The sequence below is a fragment of the Acartia tonsa genome, chromosome 11 (genome assembly GCF_053477335.1).
Source record: "Acartia tonsa isolate MP-2025a chromosome 11, ASM5347733v1, whole genome shotgun sequence".
NCBI lineage: Eukaryota > Metazoa > Arthropoda > Copepoda > Calanoida > Acartiidae > Acartia > Acartia tonsa.
The window spans coordinates 14,885,895-14,905,547 of NC_137270.1; the positions used below are offsets into that span (position 1 = coordinate 14,885,895).

General features: G+C 35.5%; 1 protein-coding gene across 1 annotated transcript in view; it reads left to right on the forward strand.

Annotated features, from left to right (window-relative positions):
* LOC145332482 (kinesin-like protein KIF13A) overlaps nucleotides 1-19,653 on the forward strand; it is a 124,524-nt gene that overhangs the window by 43,761 nt on the left and 61,110 nt on the right. The window contains exon 4 of the mRNA XM_080177484.1: nucleotides 16,929-16,999. Within this exon, the coding sequence (XP_080033610.1) occupies nucleotides 16,929-16,999 (71 nt within the window). The remainder of the gene's footprint in view (nucleotides 1-16,928; nucleotides 17,000-19,653) is intronic.

Here is a 19,653-nt window from a genome sequence, read left to right on the forward strand (position 1 = left end):
ACCTTAATTAACGTCCTACACGATGTCTAATTGTATGTCTTCTAATGAGTTATAATTAATGAGTTTTTTCTCTCGGAACGCAGCTACTCTGTGTGTCTTTATGTTGGTTGGAAGATTTAAACTGTATCACCCAAAAAGAAAATTTTTTTTTTTTGGAAGGGGGAGGGAATGTTTGTCCATAGATTTTAATAGTTCCCAAAGTTTTTTAAAAACGATATCTCTTTGTTTGACTTTAAAACCATAGTGATTAATTAAAGCTTGATTCGGTTTTACAAACCTTTAGTGTTTTATCATTTCAACCATTATTTTCAACCTACAGAAGGGGTAAGTCATGGTCCATATTAAAAGCAAAGCTTTTCTATAATTTCGGTCGGACAGTCCGTCAGTCAGTCCGTCCGGAACGGATAGCTTTTTTCGCTAATTTGCGCATGTTAGAATTGTCCTATCGATTTCAAACTTTGCATGGTGATTCCTGTAGTAGTTAGGTACGATTTAAAAATGTTTATTTGTTTTAATATATAATTTGTTCAATAAAAGCTACACATCTTATTAAAATTATCGCACTTGTTTAGCTTGAGACAACATTTGATGTATTAATTAAAAGGTTTTAGTAGCGAAGCTACTCTACTATTAACTTTATCTGTTCGTCAGTCAATCCGTCAATCTCGGCTGCTATTAAAGATAAACAGCTGATGTTTTCAGTAAAGATTTCTAGGACACATAATATTTTAGGTTCGTCCGTCTGTCGTTCACGCTTCAAAAGATATAAATCTTATTTAATATAGGTATCGTGACTTTCTTTGAGTTTTTGCATATACTCTCTCTTTCTTTTCTTTGTTATTACAACTTAACTTATTATAACTTACGTTGTCCGTATGATCATTCTATGACTTTTGTGCTCCGCTACATATGAATGTTGTCACCCTTGATTTTTTTTATTTTTAGCTCTACCACACCTGGCGAATAAAATAAACAATCTTAAAATAAATATCATATCTAAGTGTACTTAGACAGTTAGGGAGTTGAATCCATTTTTATAGAAGCAGAAATATAATCTATGATTATGGTTTGGACCCTCTAAAACTGTAATCTACCTTTCCACTTTCCCCTCTCTTGGTGAAGATATCTTCAACGGCGATACGATTTTTGAAATGTAAGATTCTACTTTCCCTTCTCTTGGTGAAGATATCTTCAACGCCGATACGATTTTTGAAATGTAAGATTCCACTTTCCCCTCTCTTGGTGAAGATATCTTCAACGCCGATACGATTTTTGAAATTTAAGATTCCACTTTTGCTTCTCTTGGTGAAGATATCTTCAACAAGAGAGACAAAAGTGGAATCTTATATTTCAAAAATCGTATCGGCGTTGAAGATATCTTCACCAAGAGAGGGGAAAGTGGAAGGGTAGATTACAGTTTTAGAGGGTCCAAACCATAATCATAGATTATATTTCTGCTTCTATAAAAATGGATTCAACTCCCTAACTGTTAGAGCATGTACTTAAAATTATTTTGGACAAGAATGTTACTTTTTATTGATGCAAAGCTTTTTAAAATTTCTTATACAGGGTAATGCTCTAATTTAAAAGTTATAATAGTAATTAAGAGCACTTTACAGATGAGGGGGGTGGAGGTTGGAGGACCTACATAAATTTAATTTTAAAAAGATGAATTGAGTTGGGGCATTTTTTAGGGGCGATATATTATCCAAGAAAAATATAGTGTAACCTTCCCAGGACTTAAAACAAACTTCACCTTAAAGAGGAGTTAGAAAATTTTAATTCTTTTAATAACCAGAGTATTACTTTTTAAAATACTAGCGGCTACGCCCCTACAGGCCTTTAGTGACACTTTAAATGTTTGGTGTTTTAAAGAATAATAAGATACCTTGCAATGTTACGTAGGAGTCTCTATTCGAGGGGAAATTTTTTTTTTAAATTTCTCTTAGGAGGGTGGTGGTAACCTCCCCCAAAATAGTCATAAACCTTCCCGGGACCTATGAGAAGCTACCCTGTTAAGTAGAACCTGATCGGTTCAGCGGTTAGCGAAATCCTTCGGTACAGACAAACATCCTGTTACTTTATTATAAGGACTAGCGGCTTCGCCCCTAGCCTCTAGGGGCTTTGCCCAAAGAGGTGATAAAAAAAATTATTGCGAAAATCGTAAAGGACCATGGAAATCTCCTTCAAAAAAAAAAAAAAAAAAAAAAAAAAAAATGGGGGGGGATTTTTTGGTTTTTGGGGGGGTTGGGGGTGTCCCACCCCCCGAGAAAATAGCTTAAAACCACCACAGGACCAATAGGTAGATACCCTGAAGAGTAGAATCCGATCGGTTCAGTGGTTACCGAGATCTTAAGGGACAGACAGACAGACGGACAGACGGTCAGACGGACAGATGGTCAGACGGACAGACGTACAGACAGACATCGTTCTACTTTGTATTATAGATAGTTCTCTTAAATCCAACCTTTCTCTCTGTACTCCTTAAAATGAATGAACATAATTCTCCTTGTTAAATTAAATTAATTTCAAATAATCAAATTATTGGGCCAAGTAGGCCTTGATCTTTAAATATTAGGCAATTAACAAAATTAGGGAAATAGAAAAACTTTCAAAAGAAAAGAAATAATTGAGGAGCTTGCAAGCTACATGCAGCTGTTATAAAATTAGCAGTCGCAGCTAAAATTCATTAATCACTCCAACTCTTAATTGCCAGCCGCAACTGCTTGGAGAAATCGTAAGCTGACAAGTTAAAGTTAAGTTAGAGCGTTAGCTGCTATATTAGAAAACTAGCGGCTACGCCCCTAGAGGCCTCTAGTGGCACTTTAAATGTTTTTGTTTGTTAAAGTTAATTTTTATGTACGATACCACCTTATTTGACGCTGAAGACTCCCAGATTTTCAGAAAATTTTCAATTTTTTGTCATTTCTTTTGGGAGGGTGGTAGTACCCTCCCCCAAAACCTTCCCAGGACATATGAGAATCTACCCTGTTAAGGAGAACCCGATCGGTTCAGTGGTTAGCGAGATCCTTCGGTACAGACACACAGACAGACAGACAAACATCCTGTTACTTTAGTATAAGGATTTGCTGTATCATAAATTTAGAGAAAGACTAAACTACTTAACTTTTGTGTCACTTTTGAGGAAGATGATTCCTGTGACGTCATATGTTTCGGAAAAGAAAAAGGGAAGGGAGGAAAAAATTTCTTCAAAAGAGATGGGAGAAAAGGGAATCGTCTTCCTCAAAAGTGACACAAAAGTTATGTGGTTTAATCTTTCTCATAAATTTAATATTACACATATTTAATGGCTTAGATTGATTAAAATATCTGATTGTCATTCCCTTTCCCTAGCTTCCTGGGGAAATAAATGGATGTAAAATACAAGGATATATTGACAGGGGGAAATTTGTTGTCAATTTAGGTTGCTAATATAATATTGGTCAGTTTCATCATCGAGTTTGAGGGGAGGAGAGGGGTTAAATTGGGTGAATTTAAGTTTTTGTTATTAGCCTGCTGCGAGTATTACTTTATTAGAGTACATGAAAATCTGATGCAACATTCAAGTAATAATATGTCGACTGTTGAATCAAATTTTTCAAGTTAATTTACCCAACCTTCAACATTCAAAAAATCAATTAAAAGAAGAGTTTTGAAGGAAAAATTATAGGGGGGTTTACACAAGGATGCTGACATTCATTGAAAAGACAAAGTATTTAGTGTTTAGTTCAGAGCGTGGAGCGAACAACATCTCTCTCTCTCTAGCCCATGTGTATGTACTAGTCTGTACAGCACACCCCCCGCTCTTTACTGATTCCCCTTTACCCCACGTCCGTGGTCCCTCCGCGTGTTGGTACTGGGAAGATATGGTAGCCATTGGCAAACTCGTATATAGTTTTGGCACCATATTTTACACCGCCGTCTAGGCAAAATCGCCGGTGTAAAACCGTTAATACTATCCTTGTGAAAAATCGCCTAATCAAGTGAAATAAAAATCCGCAATATTTTTATCTATTTCTATTTTTAAAACTTGGCCACATCACACGAGGGCCAAACCAGTGTCGCTCTCTCATTGGCTAGTAAGCAAGTAGCGTCCACAACAAACCACGCTATTAGCTGTTATCAATTTTTCCTCGCTTCCTATTGGCTAGTTGAACTCGAAATCACCGCCATCTTAGCCACACGGCTTCACTCGCTTGAAAATGTTGCCGGAACAATCATCTCCCGCATTTTGGGAAAGAATGGAAGTGATTTTCGACAAAAAATTTGAGGAATACGATAACAAAAAAGCCAAGGTAAGACATGAAGAAGTTTTTAATACTATCTCTAGCCATAAAAAAGAAATAGATGCGGTAAAAAAACAATTCTCCGAACTTAGTGATAAAATCTCTGTTCTTGAACAAATTGACAATTTTAAGGATGCCCAAATATCGGCAGAAACTTTAAAAGCGATAAAGGATAGTATTGCGGTCCTCCAGAGTAAGTTCGAATGTCAAGCAAAAAACGATGACAATTTTAAACGCTATTCGTTTTTTCAGAACTCCTGCCGCGAGCAGCGTAGTAGGGCGTGGTCCCTGAGGGTGACGAATTTCCAGTCGCCCCACAGCCGTGAGAAGATCACCATGCTGATGATATACAACACACTCATTCTGCCCTCACTGAAAATAGCCCACCGTAACGGCCTACTCGATTTCGTCCCCCAGTACTGGGGGGACGTCATCGAGTACGCGCATCACTTGCCGTTCAACCCCAAGAAGAAGGAAGTCCCACAGGCCATCTTCAGGTTTCATTCCCGCGTCCACCTCCAAGCGGTAATGATATCCAAGCGCCCTGTCCTCGAGGAATACACAGCTAAGTTGAACCAGTACAAGGCAGCCAGCCAGAGTGTGTCCCCTGCACCCTATTTTCCAGGTAGAATGATAAAAATGCAATACGATACAACGCGTTTGAATAAAAACGTCCAGACATTTTTGCATTCAACGAAGCTGATCTCCCGTACCAAAATAATGGGGGAAACTGTGGGTTTTCAGATCAAGTCAGGATCCAGATGGCAAAAAGTTCTGAATCCATTTGCCGACACATTAATTGGTATGACAAGACCAATACCTGGCACCGAGAAGCTGTTCAGCACATCAATGGAGCCCCCCCTGATCAAATACAACAGCGTGCCCTATGCAGACAGAGGATCATTCTTCCCCAACTCAAAGTTCTGCAATCCCCTCATCACAGAGGATGATTTTGAGGATAACTTTGAACCTCCTCCCAACGCTGCCAACATGGACGAGTTCCCTCCCTTGGAGTCCGCAACCACCTCTGACACGGCAGCCGCCGATGTCCCTGAGGCCGAGGATGAGAACGCAGCCGAGCCGATGCCAGCTCCAACAACTGCACCCAGCGTAGCAGCAGCTCCAGCCCCTGCCACAACAGCAGCCCGCCCAGCAGCCAGAGAGCCAGAAGCGGAACCACCTAAACTGCAGCTGCTACCACAGCTGAAATCTATGCCTCCAAGAACTGCAAAGAAAACCAACGACAGTAAGATAAAATGATTAGATAGTACTTTCTAGCAGTTAACAAATACTTACTGTCCTTATTATTAATGATTATTGATTAATTACTAAATTAATCCGTTTATTTTTTCTTGTCATATAATGTTATGTCATCGTCTGTCAAAGATTAAAAAAAAACGTAAAGAATTTAACTCTATTTTACCTACCTACCCCCTATGCCAACTTTTAGATAAAAAAATACTGATTAAAAGATTTTTTGTATCTAGCTAATACCACGGTGGGGGGGGGAAAGAGTAAAGAGCGGAGGCACATCACCTCCTAACTAAATGTTTTATCTATCTCACTATTATTACTATTGTAAATATATTCATGTTTTATGTATGCTGATATATATTGTTTTTCAGTCGTTCCCACTGGTTGATATACGTGCTAATCCTCCTGCGATAAACTTAGACTCCACACCAGTACCCTACAAGCCTCCCTAATGGATTAAATGAACAGGTACCTGCTAATTTAAATCTTAACCCTACACTAGACCTCCTAAACCCTATATATGGCCAACATTTTGATGGACTTAACGAAGAATTTGGTATTAATTGTCAATACATGTCAGAAAATGAAGCAATAACAAAATTAAAATCTTTTAGAGAACAACTGATAATTTTATTTTCTTTAAACTGCCAATCGATAAATTCTAAATTTGATGAATTGGTGGCGTGTATAGATAAATTTAATTGCAAAGGAATACGGCCCAGCGTTCTTGCGTGTCAAGAACTCTGGGCAAATTCCAATGCAAATTTTGACGTGTATAATATTGAAGGCTATAACTGGCATGTCAACCTTAGGAAAACACAAAGGGGGGGAGGGGTGGGATTACTCGTGCAAAAACATTATAAAGTAGTAAGAATGTTTGACAATATCTCCTTCAAAGAACGTATATGTGAATCTATCTGTCTCAAATGTTCGTTTAATGGATTTAAATTCTTAGTGTTGAATACCTATAGACCCCCTAATCAAAGTAGTGCTGAACTTGATGAATTTTTTGAAATTTACCTTGAATTATTGGATAGGATTATGTCACTCAACCTACCGTTTTTTATTGTTGGAGACATTAATCTTGACTTGTTCAGGATTAATGAAAACAACAGCCCTAGTATGCGTCTGCTAGAGTCGCTAAATTTCAACGGCATTTTGAATACAATTACCAAGGCCACCAGGATCACAAAAAACACTTCAACACTGATTGACATTTTCGGCGTTGGTAATTTTATTCCAAATCTTATGTTGTCTTGTGTCCTAACATCACAAATAAGTGACCACTTGTTGCTGATAAATGCGTATAGAATTAATGCTAACAAAAAACCAAAAAAACCTGATACATATGAAAAAAGATTGCTAGGCGATGATAACATTAATTCACTAAATGACGCACTTTTCAGTACCGATTGGTCAAATGTACTTAACCAAAATGACGTCAACGTTGCCTATAGTAATTTCATAGCTAAGTTTCTTGAGTTATATAACATCTCATGCCCCATTGTAAAAGTCAAAAAAAATTCTAGGGTCCAACCCCAGCAGCCCTTCATGAACGAGTACCTCTTGAGAATGAGGGAACACAAACATACCCTCCACGACAATTTTCTTAGGGAAAGAACAAGGGAAAGTGAGCTGTTGTATAACTCTTATAGAAACTCTTATAATAGGAATGTACGTCGTGCAAAACTAGAATACTATAGGTCAAGTATAAGAAATTGCGGCAGAGATAGTAAAAAATTATGGCGTTGTTTAAAAGATATGCTAGGATTTGATCAAAAGAGTGCTGAGTGTTCATATTTAGAGGTCGGGGATAGGAAAGTTGAGGGTGACCAAGCTATCGCTAACGAATTCAATTCCTATTTTAGTCAGATTGGAACCTCCCTTAAACCTGAGATCCCAACAACAGAAAAAAACTTTGCAGAATTTTTACCCCCCCCCCATTCAAGACTCAATCTTTTTTGAACCCCTTTACCCTTTCAAAGTAATAAATTTGATTAGGAACATCAGGCCCAAAAGGTCCACAGACATCAATGATGTCAGCATGTTTTTGATTTCCCGTTGTGCGGATGTTATCGCACACCCCCTTTGCCACGTCTATAACCTTTCCCTCCATTCTGGCGTCTTTCCTGACGGTATGAAAGTAAGCAAAATTCTTGTCCTCCACAAATCAGGTTCACTCAATCAAATGGATAACCACCGTGGTATTTCATTAATTGATAACCTAAGCAAGCCCCTGGAAAAGTACGTATGCGATAGCTTGGTAAATTTTTTGGATGAAAAAAACTTTTTTAACTGCAGACAGTTTGGATTTAGGAAAAATATCTCAACTTACCATAATGTCCTTGACCTCTCAAATATGATCACTCAGTGTCTAGGTCGAAACAATTCCTGTATGTCCATATTTTTGGACATACGGAAGTGTTTCGACATGATCCCTAGGAATCTGTTGTTTGAAAAGTTAAGGAATGCAGGGATAAGGGGATTACCATTACAATGGTTCCGTTCTTATTATAGCAATAGACGTCAAAAGGTGTATTTTAAGGGGCTGTTTTCATCTACGTTGGAAGAGATTATCATAGGCGTATTACAGGGGTCAGTCCTTGGCCCAATATTGTTTTTGATTTTCATAAATGACCTTGCAAATTGCAGCCCAGAAGTTTTTATTAATCTTTTTGCTGATGATGCCCTAACCTTCATGGAAAGAAACTCATTAGCAGAATTGATTGAACTCGCAAAACTAACCATCCCCAAACTGACCGCCTGGTATAACGCAAATGAACTCTTAATCCATCCCCTCAAGACCAAAGTTATGGTCTTTACTTCCCCCAGAGAAAATCTTACCCCTGAAGAAATTCAATTAAAAACGGAATTTAATGTCTTCATAGACATGAACAACGTAGGTGAAAGCATCCCTGAAAAGATCACAAAGTTAAACCTTGTAGATGATAATAATGAGGGTTTTGTAAAGCACTTAGGAATCAGCTTGGATACAAAATTAAAGTTTTCTTATCACCTTAAAAAAGTACATGCAAAAATTTCAAAGATTATTTACTCTATGCGCGTCATGCGCCACTTGCTCGATAAGAAACACTTAAAGATTTTATATACAAGCTATATTAAATCTAGTGTGGAATACTGCTGCCTTCTGTTCACAGCCTGTCCAGCCTATCTTTTAGATCCCATTTTGAAGATACAGAAGGCGGCAGTAAGAATTATAGAAAACTTACCTAGCAGAGCACACACAGCAGAATATTTTAAAAGTAATGGGATATTGCCCATTAATTTATTAATTAAATTCAACGTCTGTAAATTTATGTATAGGTACCTACATGGCTTACAGCCAGAAATTTTTAATAATACCTGGGAAATCTCCCGTGATCGCCACAGGTATAATACAAGAAATGTAAATAACTTTGCATATGCAAATGGAGTAAATAGAACTTTTTTACTAAATTCACCCCTTCATTCTTTCCCCACAATTTTTAACAGTCTCCCCAATAATATAAAGCAAATAGTAAATGAAAAAGAATTCAATAGAAAATGTTTTACTCACTTTCTTAACCAAATTGATTTTACATAGGTACCTATAACTAACAAACTAAAAAATGGTAAGTGTTCTAGTAATATTTTATTCATCCATGTCTTATACTCAAAAATCCAAAAATAGGATCTGTAAGATCCGAACTCTCACCCGGGTAGCTAAGGAGGGGGGGGAGGGGGGTATATAGTGCTTCCTACAAAACTTCACCAAATTCTTGCATTCTGACATTCTAACTTCAAATTTAATTATGTTTTCATACTCATTATATTCATCAAACATCATTAAATTCACCAAAAATCTTTTTTCCATTAACCATAATTTCACCAATTCCATTGTCATCCATTCTACAATTTATAGTTTTTTGTTGAGGCCGGAAAGTCTTATATTTGAACGCACGGAAACATCCAATTATAGAGCAGCGTTGGCGTTATTAGGCGTTAGGCGTTATTAAGTTATTAAGTCGTTGAGCATTAAGCTTAGGCGTGTAGTTGGGACACAGCGATACAGGTTACTGACAACTGCAACAACAGTAAGGTTGTTGACATGAAAATTAATCCATTAAATTGGAGAAATTATTTATTTCAACAATTATTACAAACAAATCTAACTCAAGCAATTTTTATTTTTATTTATTTTTATTTTATTTTATATGTTGCTGCAGTTACAGGTTAATAAGCGTTGGAGCTGGGTGGCTCTAGCAGACTCATCTAAATATATAAACGATAGGTTGATACATACTTTTTCACGTATACATTCATCACTACAAAATTAGGCGTCAATATTATAGGGTTCAACCAAAATTAAATCCATCACTCATTCTTATAGTCTTTAGTCTGTAGCCCACTCTTCTCACACTCCTCTCTATCTCTATTCACAATCAGCCATACCGTCGGTCAGTTCCTCCCCAAATCAGATCACTCAGTCATTCAATCCTCATTAGCGTCAACAATCTCTGGCAGGTAAGGTGACCGACGCCGCCCACTAAGAGTCTGAGCGCATCTTTCCGCGCACGCCATGAGCCGTTCCTCGATGATAGGAACGGCGGCTTGTGTGCGCCGCAAAGAGCGCAACCCGGACAGGCAGCCTGCCAAGCTACGGGGTTGTCTGACAAAGATAAATGAGCGCAGCTCATTAATCTCGTCATAAATCCCAAACATTTCGAGGTAAACAGCGTCCTCAATTGAAACCTCCCAGAGGTAGAACTCTGCCAACAAGGAAGCGTTTGTTAAACGCTCAGATAAGTTATTCCAGGGACCGGTCGCCGCGGTCAGTACTCTGGTGCGCAGCCACTCGGTCACCAAACCTGCCATCTCTTCCTTTAATTCTTCTTCCTTTAATTCTTCTTTATCTCTAGTCCAGTCCTTGTCGCCAAATCCTCACCTCAGTCAAAACTTTTTCTCCTTAAGTCTTAACGTCTTAGCGTCTTAACGTCTTAACGTCTTATAAATCTTTACAAAAAGAACCTTCACTTGAAGAACAATGCTAGTAAACTGATGTGTTTCTAAAAATGATTTTTAGCCTTCTTAAATTGAATCTAGCAAAAACAATTTCTTAATATCAAACTTAACAAGATTTTAATTTCAAAGCTGCAAAGCCACTCTACAACTAGCTTAGCCGATATTGAATACACGATCAACTTAGGATACCTAAGTACATCGCCACCTGAAACGCCTGACAAAAATTCAAATAAAATCAGTTTTTCTCTAAAATACTCATAAAATCTTCAAATTTTTATATCTTGTTTAGTTTTATTTTGGTTTTATTTAAGTTTTACTTAACGTACTAGGTACATATGCGCGCCTACCACGCATATGTATTCCTTGTTATTGCAATGTTCAATGTTAAATGTTTAAATGTGGCTAAAATCCATCAAGCCCTCTAGTTTTTACTCAACAAAAAACTCAAATATGTAAATTTATTCTTATTTAATAAACGCCATCAGGGATGTGGGAATGTAGTGATGGGTTAGGAAATAAATTGCAGGTATCAAAGAAGTGTGGGATTGAAATCCCACAGGATTTTAAATTACTCAGTTCTTATAATCTTTTAATCCGGGAACGATAGGGCGGTGGGAGTCGCGGTTTATAACGGGAAAAAAAACATGGCTAACTTCCATGGCACCGATAACATAATTGTATTGGTCTTATTTTTGGAAACCCCGTATGGATTCTAGTGGAATGATTGTTAGATGGTATATTCAGCATACCGTAGTATAGTAGTCTTATATATGTTTTATATATGTCAATATGTAACTAAAACAAATTGTTACAACTATTTTCTAAAAGCTATGAAACGATTTGGTAAGCGCCGCGAAGAACTGCGGTTCAACAACCCCGGCCGGGGTTAAGCCATCCACTCGCTTCACAGCTTGCTCAGTGTTCAGTTATAAAATAATAATTGTATAGTAAAATGTAAAATGTAGGTGAACGGGGAAGGAGAAGTTCACTACAACCCTGAGCTAGGTACATAAATAGTAAATGTACTACAGGATCTTAAAATTGCTAATAAATTACAATTTAATTGATTATTTATTCACTGTAAAATGTAATAATTTATTTATTATCTTACCTGCAATCTCTTTCAGGAAGAAACCTAGTATCTTAATTAACATGCAATCTTTTTCAGGAAGAAACCTATAGTTAAAAAATTGTAAACTTTTATTAGTAACTCGCCCTAATTATATGCACCTTAGAGGAAATAAAATCTTATCTTATCTTATCTTATTTCATATATGCGCAGATTTTATGTTATAAACAGATGAATTGATAGAAGCTCGATTTTAAGGGAACCTTAATATAAGTAGAGGGAATATTTTTTTTTATTTTTTTTAATAAATAGAAAAGATAAAACACCTTCGTTGAACTTTTTAATAGGTAATATTTAATTGTCTTAATTTGGATGGTTATCCCACCCCATCCCAAGAAAAACTGATTTTTTTCTTATGGCTCAAAACCAGAAGTTTACAGAAATTAGATCCTTGGGGTTCAATTGACATGAGGATATCAACCTCTCCTACATTGTTAAAGAGAGGGGGGTGGGGGGATCTAGAATAAACATTTTTTTATGTGAATAATAAAAACATTATCTGATCTATAATTAGGGACATATTTTTTTTTCTTTGGGGGAGGAGGGGTTGGGCAGTTTATTACACATACACTTACTTGGATGTCCCTGCCGTCCGTGCTAGAACTTTTTAATATGAAAACAAGAGTATTAAGTAGCTACGCTCCCCAATGAAAGGAAGTGAGGGAAGAATGAGAGTGAAAAACTGAAGGAATAATTAAAATGTGCTTCCTAAGAAATTTTGCATCATGCTTAGAAAAAAAAGAAGTGACTCTACTCTACAATAAGATATATAAGTTTTCCGGAATTTTAAAGTTAGGGGGAGATTTGAAATCTGCATCAAATTTTGAGGATTTTTTATAAAATTTGTTTTTTCTATAATTCTTTATCTAAAAGCGGAAATGCAATTTAAGTTAATTGATTTTGGCATCTGTGATTGGTGGATTTAAAAAATCTGCGCTCTGATTGGATGGCGTACATCATTCAACTAATTAGAGCGCAGGTAGTTTAAAATCCACCTATCCTATTGGTCAAAATTAATTAACTTAAAATGTATTTCCGCTTTTAAATAAAGAATTATACAAAAAACGAATTTTATAAAAAATCCTTGAAATTTGATGCAGATTTCAAATCTCCCCCTAACATTAAAATTCCGGAAAACTTATATATCTTACTCTACAATCTTGCATTGCTAATAGGTTTCTTATAACATAGACCTCCAAGGTTGTTTGTTTACCCCCCTTAAGCATTTTAACCCCTCATTTTACGTCCTCAAAAGAAAAAAAGCTTGGATGTCCCTGGGTAACCTTTTGATGGCCAAAAGAATGCTTTGTAAAAACAAAAGTCATTCAAACAAAATTTTAAATCTTTACGTTTAATTTATACATTAAGAAGCTAGGATTTTAGTTAATTAAGGAAAGAATACAAGGTTAAGCCAATAAAAGATAGATACATACAAAATTTTATAATTTGTCAAGTCCATCACATACTTACAAAATTATAAAATAGAAGATATTGTTGTTATGTTAGCTTCCTTATTTTGAGTGCCAAATTGTTTAACCTTTTAACGGGGCATGGCAGCCGCGCTTCAGCAAACTTTTAGCCGCAGATGTTTTATAAACTTATTAAGATTTTTATTTTTTGAAACTTCAGATTTCAATAACTAATTAACCTTTTAGGTCCAGGGAAAGTTTATGGCCATTTCGGGGGAGGGTAACACCACACTCTTCCAAATATTTGTCCCTGGAAAAATGCCACCTCACCCAAAAAAAAAAAAAACTATTTACGCGCGGCTAACGATACCTGCTCTTATCTGTATTTCCTTTTACAGATCTTTAAATATTTAATAAGGTTTTTATGATCAGAAATATATAGATTACTAGCGGCTACGCCCCTAGAAGCCTCTAGTGGCACTTAGGTAGGAAGGGGAAAAGTCGACCTCATTTTAAATTTGAGTTTCAAAAGAGTAAAAAAATATTTTTTTGCGGGGGGGGGGGGGGAGGGGTGAAGACATCCTCCCCAAAAATAGTTTAAAACCTTCCCAGGACCTATAAGAAGCTTTGCTGTAAAGGATAACAATATCGGTTCAGCGGTTAGCGAGATCCTTCGGGACAGACAAAAACGCTTACTGCTTTATATAATAGGATAGCTGAAGAAATAAAATACTTTTAGACAGCTATCAAGTATCTTAAGGGATAAGACATTGGACGATAAATTTCTGTACATCCATTCCCCAATTATGATTGGTAGATACAAGCTCGCAGTGTTCAAATTTTTACCAATATATTAGGTGTGTACACTGTGCATGGATGAACGAACTGACTAATAAATGATGTACATATCAGCAACCTGAATCAAAGACAAACTTTTCCCTGTCAATAGATCCACGTATAACCTCTATCCATTATTTATTGGTCCCATAATTTTGACTTGTAAACCAATCAAAATTAGCTACCTAACCATGTCAAACTTTAGACATAGTGATGACACACAATTTCAATAGTTTTTGTCGACTGAATTGTAGTATATCCTAGTCATATTATCAAAATAAAAAATTAATGTCTTTTTAAACTAAATGGATTATAAAATATACGTGAATATTATAACAGGTTAAAAATTGATATAGGTTGCTGTTTCCCCTCTCATTTATTGGTCAGTTCGTTCATCTGGTTGGAGGGGAAGGAATTGGGTAAAGAGAGGATGGGCGGTGGGGAGTACGTTATATTAGCCAGCTACAAGTTTCACTTTATTACAGTATATTATAATCTGGTGTAAGATCAAAGTAATAATAAATCCATTTTCGACTCATTGATTCTAATGAAAAGTGATAATATCTGTCATTATAACGACATGACAAAATCATTGTTGATCTAATACCAACACAAAAGTTTAACAGTGGTGTTTATTTTATTTAGAAGGATTTATAAAATGTAAATATTATAATCTTATTTCAATCATCGTATTAGTCTGTCAGAATCTGGGTTTATGTGCGCTTTTGAAGTGTGTGTGCGTGTTTGTATGTGTGTGCAGGGGGGGAGGGGACATAGAGCAGTTTGTTTTAGTTTAAAGTTTAATCATCAAATTTTCTTATTCGTTGGCTAAATAACTTTGGTGACTTTTATTGAATTTTGGTTGGTTGCTTTATTAGGTTCAGTGTCAAAATGTTTCAGCTTATAATTATGATCTACAGAATGGGGAATTGAGTATGTACATTAATTTATCGGTCATTGCCTTATCCCTAAGATCACTGATGTGTGTGTGTGCGTGAGGGTAAAGGAAGTAAGGGGAAGGTCAGATTTTAAGTGTTTCTATTTACAACCTTAAAAAATTGCGCTGTGATAGTTATTTCTCGCATCGAATTATAAACGGCTTTCCGCGGATATAGAATGTACAAAACTGGTTTTAATCTTATGATTGTACATTTTTATATTCGTAGAAAGCTGGATATAATACGATGCTAGACATAGTGTTTTCGTATGGATGAGAACCGGTATCTATCCACCGGATTCGAATGAATACGAGAATAGTTATTTCTTTCATCGTATTATAAATCACTTTCCGCGGATATAGAATGTTTTTAGCCCCGAGGTGCCGAAGGCACGGGCTAAAAAAATGGTTTTAATCTTATGATTGTACATTTCTATATTCGTAGAAAGCGGTTTATAATACGATGCTAGACATAGTTTTTTCGTATTGATGAGAACCGGTTCCTGTCCACCGGATTCGAATGAATACGAGAATAGTTATTTCTCGCATCGTATTATAGACGGTTTTCCGCGGATATAGAATGTACAATTAAAAGATTAAAACTAGTTTTTTTAGCCCCGAGGTGCCGGAGGCACCGGCTAAAAAAACTGGTTTTAATCTTTTGATTGTACATTTTTATATTCGTAGAAAGTTGTATATAATACGATGATAGACATGGTTTTTTCGTATGGATGAGAACCGGTTCCTATCCACCGGATTCGAATGAATACGAGAAAAGATATTATAATTCACCTTATATGGAAGTAAGTACCCCTAGTGCCCCTAGAAGCCTCTAGAGGGTGTCTCTGCCTCTTGTAAATATAGATTGCACCAATTAGAAACTTCTTTCAACCATATATCCATTAGAAAGCTAGGAAATGGTTAGGTTGGGTTAGTTTAGGTAGGCCCTCCTCTTACGCATTAAATAAAGTATTTGGGTGCCATCCATCCTATTTATTCCAGCGTTGGAATTGGTTCATTTTAGCGGCAAATAAAAAAGAATTAGGAATTAAAAAATTTATCATATTACAGGCCGTTTTGCTAAAATAAATCTATCAAATATTTTGTAAAAACACCCAGACAAGCAAAGATATGGATTATATCAAGATTTAAGATAAAATCAAATTATCAATCATTTATTTTAATATCAACATCAATAAAAAAAAATATACTTAATATACTATCGCATTTTTATCTCTTTTGGCGTAGCTACTATATAATACATGTCTTTTCAGTCAGCTGGTTGTCAACTAAACGTCCGTTGACTGGTAAATTGTAGGGAGAGATGGGGATTGTCTGTTTATTACACTCATCCATCAAGTTTAATTATTTAGGTTGATGTGTCAAAGGGGGGGGGGGGGTGTAGAAGGTGGACACCATGGAGGCTTTGTCCACCAAATATAATGGAGGTTGGTTACAAACCCCTACAGTTACAACCCCACTGGTGTAACAGTTATTTCTTAGAAAGAGAAAGGATACCAAATAAATAAGATATTTTAATGGTTGAAAAAAAATATTGTATTTATTTTACCTAATTAAGTTTTTAATGGTCTTGAAGCTTTGGGGTGTATTGATCCTTGTTATACTCATATATTATTTTAAAAGATAATAATAAATAGATGGGAGATTAGGGAAGGTACTTTTCAATCATTAGGGCAATTCTTTCACGTCTATTCTAACAAAGAAAATTATAAAGTTATTGTTGTAATTGTTGTTATTACCTAAAGTTGTATAACTACGTTATCTTTTTCGTTGGCTCGAGAACTTTAGGTACTTTATAGAATTAGGATTTGTTTGTCCATAATTTTAAACTAACAATTCTAATCTCTAAAAAGGGCCTTCTCTAAAAAAAAACTCAATCACTCCAGTAGTTATTGAAATCTTAAGCTTCAGACAAAAAAAAACTTACTAATTTATTTAAGAATCCAAATTTTTAGGTAATTAATAAATAATTTTCAGTTAAATTTTTAACCAGAAGCGTAATATTTTTTTTGTAATAAAATATGATGATGTTATTTAACTGTACAAACTGTCAGGTTACAACGCATGTATCTTTGCCTACGGACAAACAGGCTCTGGCAAGTCCTACACAATGATGGGTAGTCAGGTAAGATTTTTTTTCCAGTATGACTTTGAAACCGATTAATATCCGCTGGATTAAAACCGGTTCTCAGCCACACTGATATTAAAATAGTTTTGTTAGCCAGTGCCTTCGGCAACTTGGGGCTAACAAAACTAGTTTTAATCTTTAATAATTGTACATTTTTATATCCGCGGAAAGCTGTTTATAGTACGATGCGATAAAGGACTATTTTTATAATTTAAAGTAGCTTCGCCCCTAATGAATTCAAGGGGGGATGTGGACATTATCAGGGTGGGAGGTGACTTCGAGCTGTGTATTACACTAGTCCCCAAAGTTTTATGATAATGTTTTCTCATTCGTTGGCTTAACAACTTTCATTAACTAAGATATTGTTTGTTATATTTCAAGCTTATTAAAAAATGAAGTATCACATAATTATCCCTTTTTTGTTAATCTATAAAAAAAAGTATGTTGATATTACAAAACAATTAAGATTATGTAAAAAGTTTAAAATTAAAATGTATCCCACCCAGTAGTAGCCACTACCCAGTACTAGCCACTACCCGCCCCTTGGCAACTAAAATGACATTTCCTGGGTATATTAAAAAGCTCACGGATTTACTGGATTAAGAATCTTCAGCAATTTTATTATTTTATATAGTAGCGAAACAACTCTTTAATTTACTTTGTCAATCTGTCCATCCGTAAGTTAGTTTGTAATACTATGGGAGAAATCTAATTTTCTTATTGATGTTGTCATCCTCATCAAGCTATGATTGTTAGAAAAATTAAAGAAATCTAGAAGCCTAAAATGGAATTTAATGTAAGGGTAAGGGGGGGGGGGGATTATCAGCACTCCATTTTTCACTTTAGTTTTTTAAAAATATGGGGTTACTTTTAATAGCTATTACTTCTGGCAATAGTTTTAAACCTTTCCTGTACCTATCAGTGGCTCCAGCTTATTTGAGAACCATATTGGATTAGAACGCAGAAAGACATCCTGTTTCTTTTTTTATAAGGATTAATGACAAACACTAAACATCCCTGAACAACAAAACACTATTTTATAATCATGCAATGATAGAAATTGCATTTTTTCAACTTTTGGCCAAAAACACCAAGTTATATATTATACAATGAATATTTCAAATTATTACTGATTTGTGTTAGGTTTGTATTTTAACGATAACAAATATCAGTAATTTAGCCTGGGCGGCGCCCCATACCTTTAAGAGGGATTGGGTTTAGTTTATTATTTAAAAAATGAAAGTAAGGGGAAAATTTCGTGTGGGGATAGGTATTCGTTTAAATGGGCCTATAAGAAACCTCCATGTTAAGTAAAGCCATATGTGTCTTATCAGGCGTTGGTGAGAAATTTGCAAACATATAGGACAAGCTAAAGTAAAATAGCTATAAATACAAAGAAATCTAAAATTGATCATTTTTATAAACTTTGGCTGATAACCGAATTGGACAGTTTAGTAGTAGTTTTGATAATAAAATTTGGGAAAGAACGGAAATACAATATGATTTTAAAATTTGATTTTATACAGAACATTAATTTGTAAGTCTTAAAAAATTGTACATAGATTTGTTGCAAAATTAATAAATAAGGACATACTTTCATTTTTAGGATTTAATTATAGAGCTATCCGAAACCGTTAGAACAATTCCAACATGTTTAAATTAACGAAAAGAACTAACCGCTACGGACGGATGGACGTATGGAACGATCCTAATTATAGAAAAGCTTTGTTTTATTAAGCGTTATCTATAATACAAAGTAGAACGATGTCTGTCTGTCCGTCTGTCCGTCTGTCTGTCTGTCTGTCCCTTAAGATCTCGGTAACCACTGAACCGATCGCATTCTACTCTTCAGGGTATATACCTATTGGTCCTGTGGTGGTTTTAAGCTATTTTCTTGGGGGGTGGGACACCCCCAACCCCCCAAAAACAAAAAATCCCCCCCATTTTTTTTTTTTTTTTTTTTTTTGCTTAAGATTTCCTTGGTCCTTTAACGAATTTTGCCTTAATTTTTTTTATCACCTCTTGGGGCAAAGCCCCTAGAGGCTAGGGGCGAAGCCGCTAGTGTATCTATAATATACAAACCTCATTTTCTTGAAAAACGTATTAAGTATGATGAGTCATTTTTAGCAATTATGTTAACCTTCCTACTCCTTTCCTCTCTTAGCAAAAAGTGTTGGGCTTATTAAACAATTTTCTCTTAGGTTAATTTGGTCCAAGAAAACCCAAAGTAGTAGTGAGTTTTTACAGAGAGGTAGAGGACTTTGGGCTTTTTATTACACCAGTCCCCAAAGTTTTATAATACCGTGTCCTTGTTTGTTGGCACAACAACTTTAGTTACTTTTATTGAATTTTTATTGGTTGGTTCATTAGGCTGAGTGACCAAATGTTTCTACCTTTAATTGAAATATAAAGTAGGGGTAAATTTGTGTATCATCATTTGGGATGTACATCAATTTAAAGGACTTTAAATGGCAAATTCTTAATTTATTTGCTTATGAAAGTAGCGTAGCTGCTCTTTAAATCCGTCATTACTTTGAGATTTAATATCATCCTTTCAAGAATATAATCCAATAAAAAAATGAAGTAGTTTAAACCCTTGCCGTATTTAAGAAATACACTTTTTTTATAATTTCATAGATTTTTATTGCTGT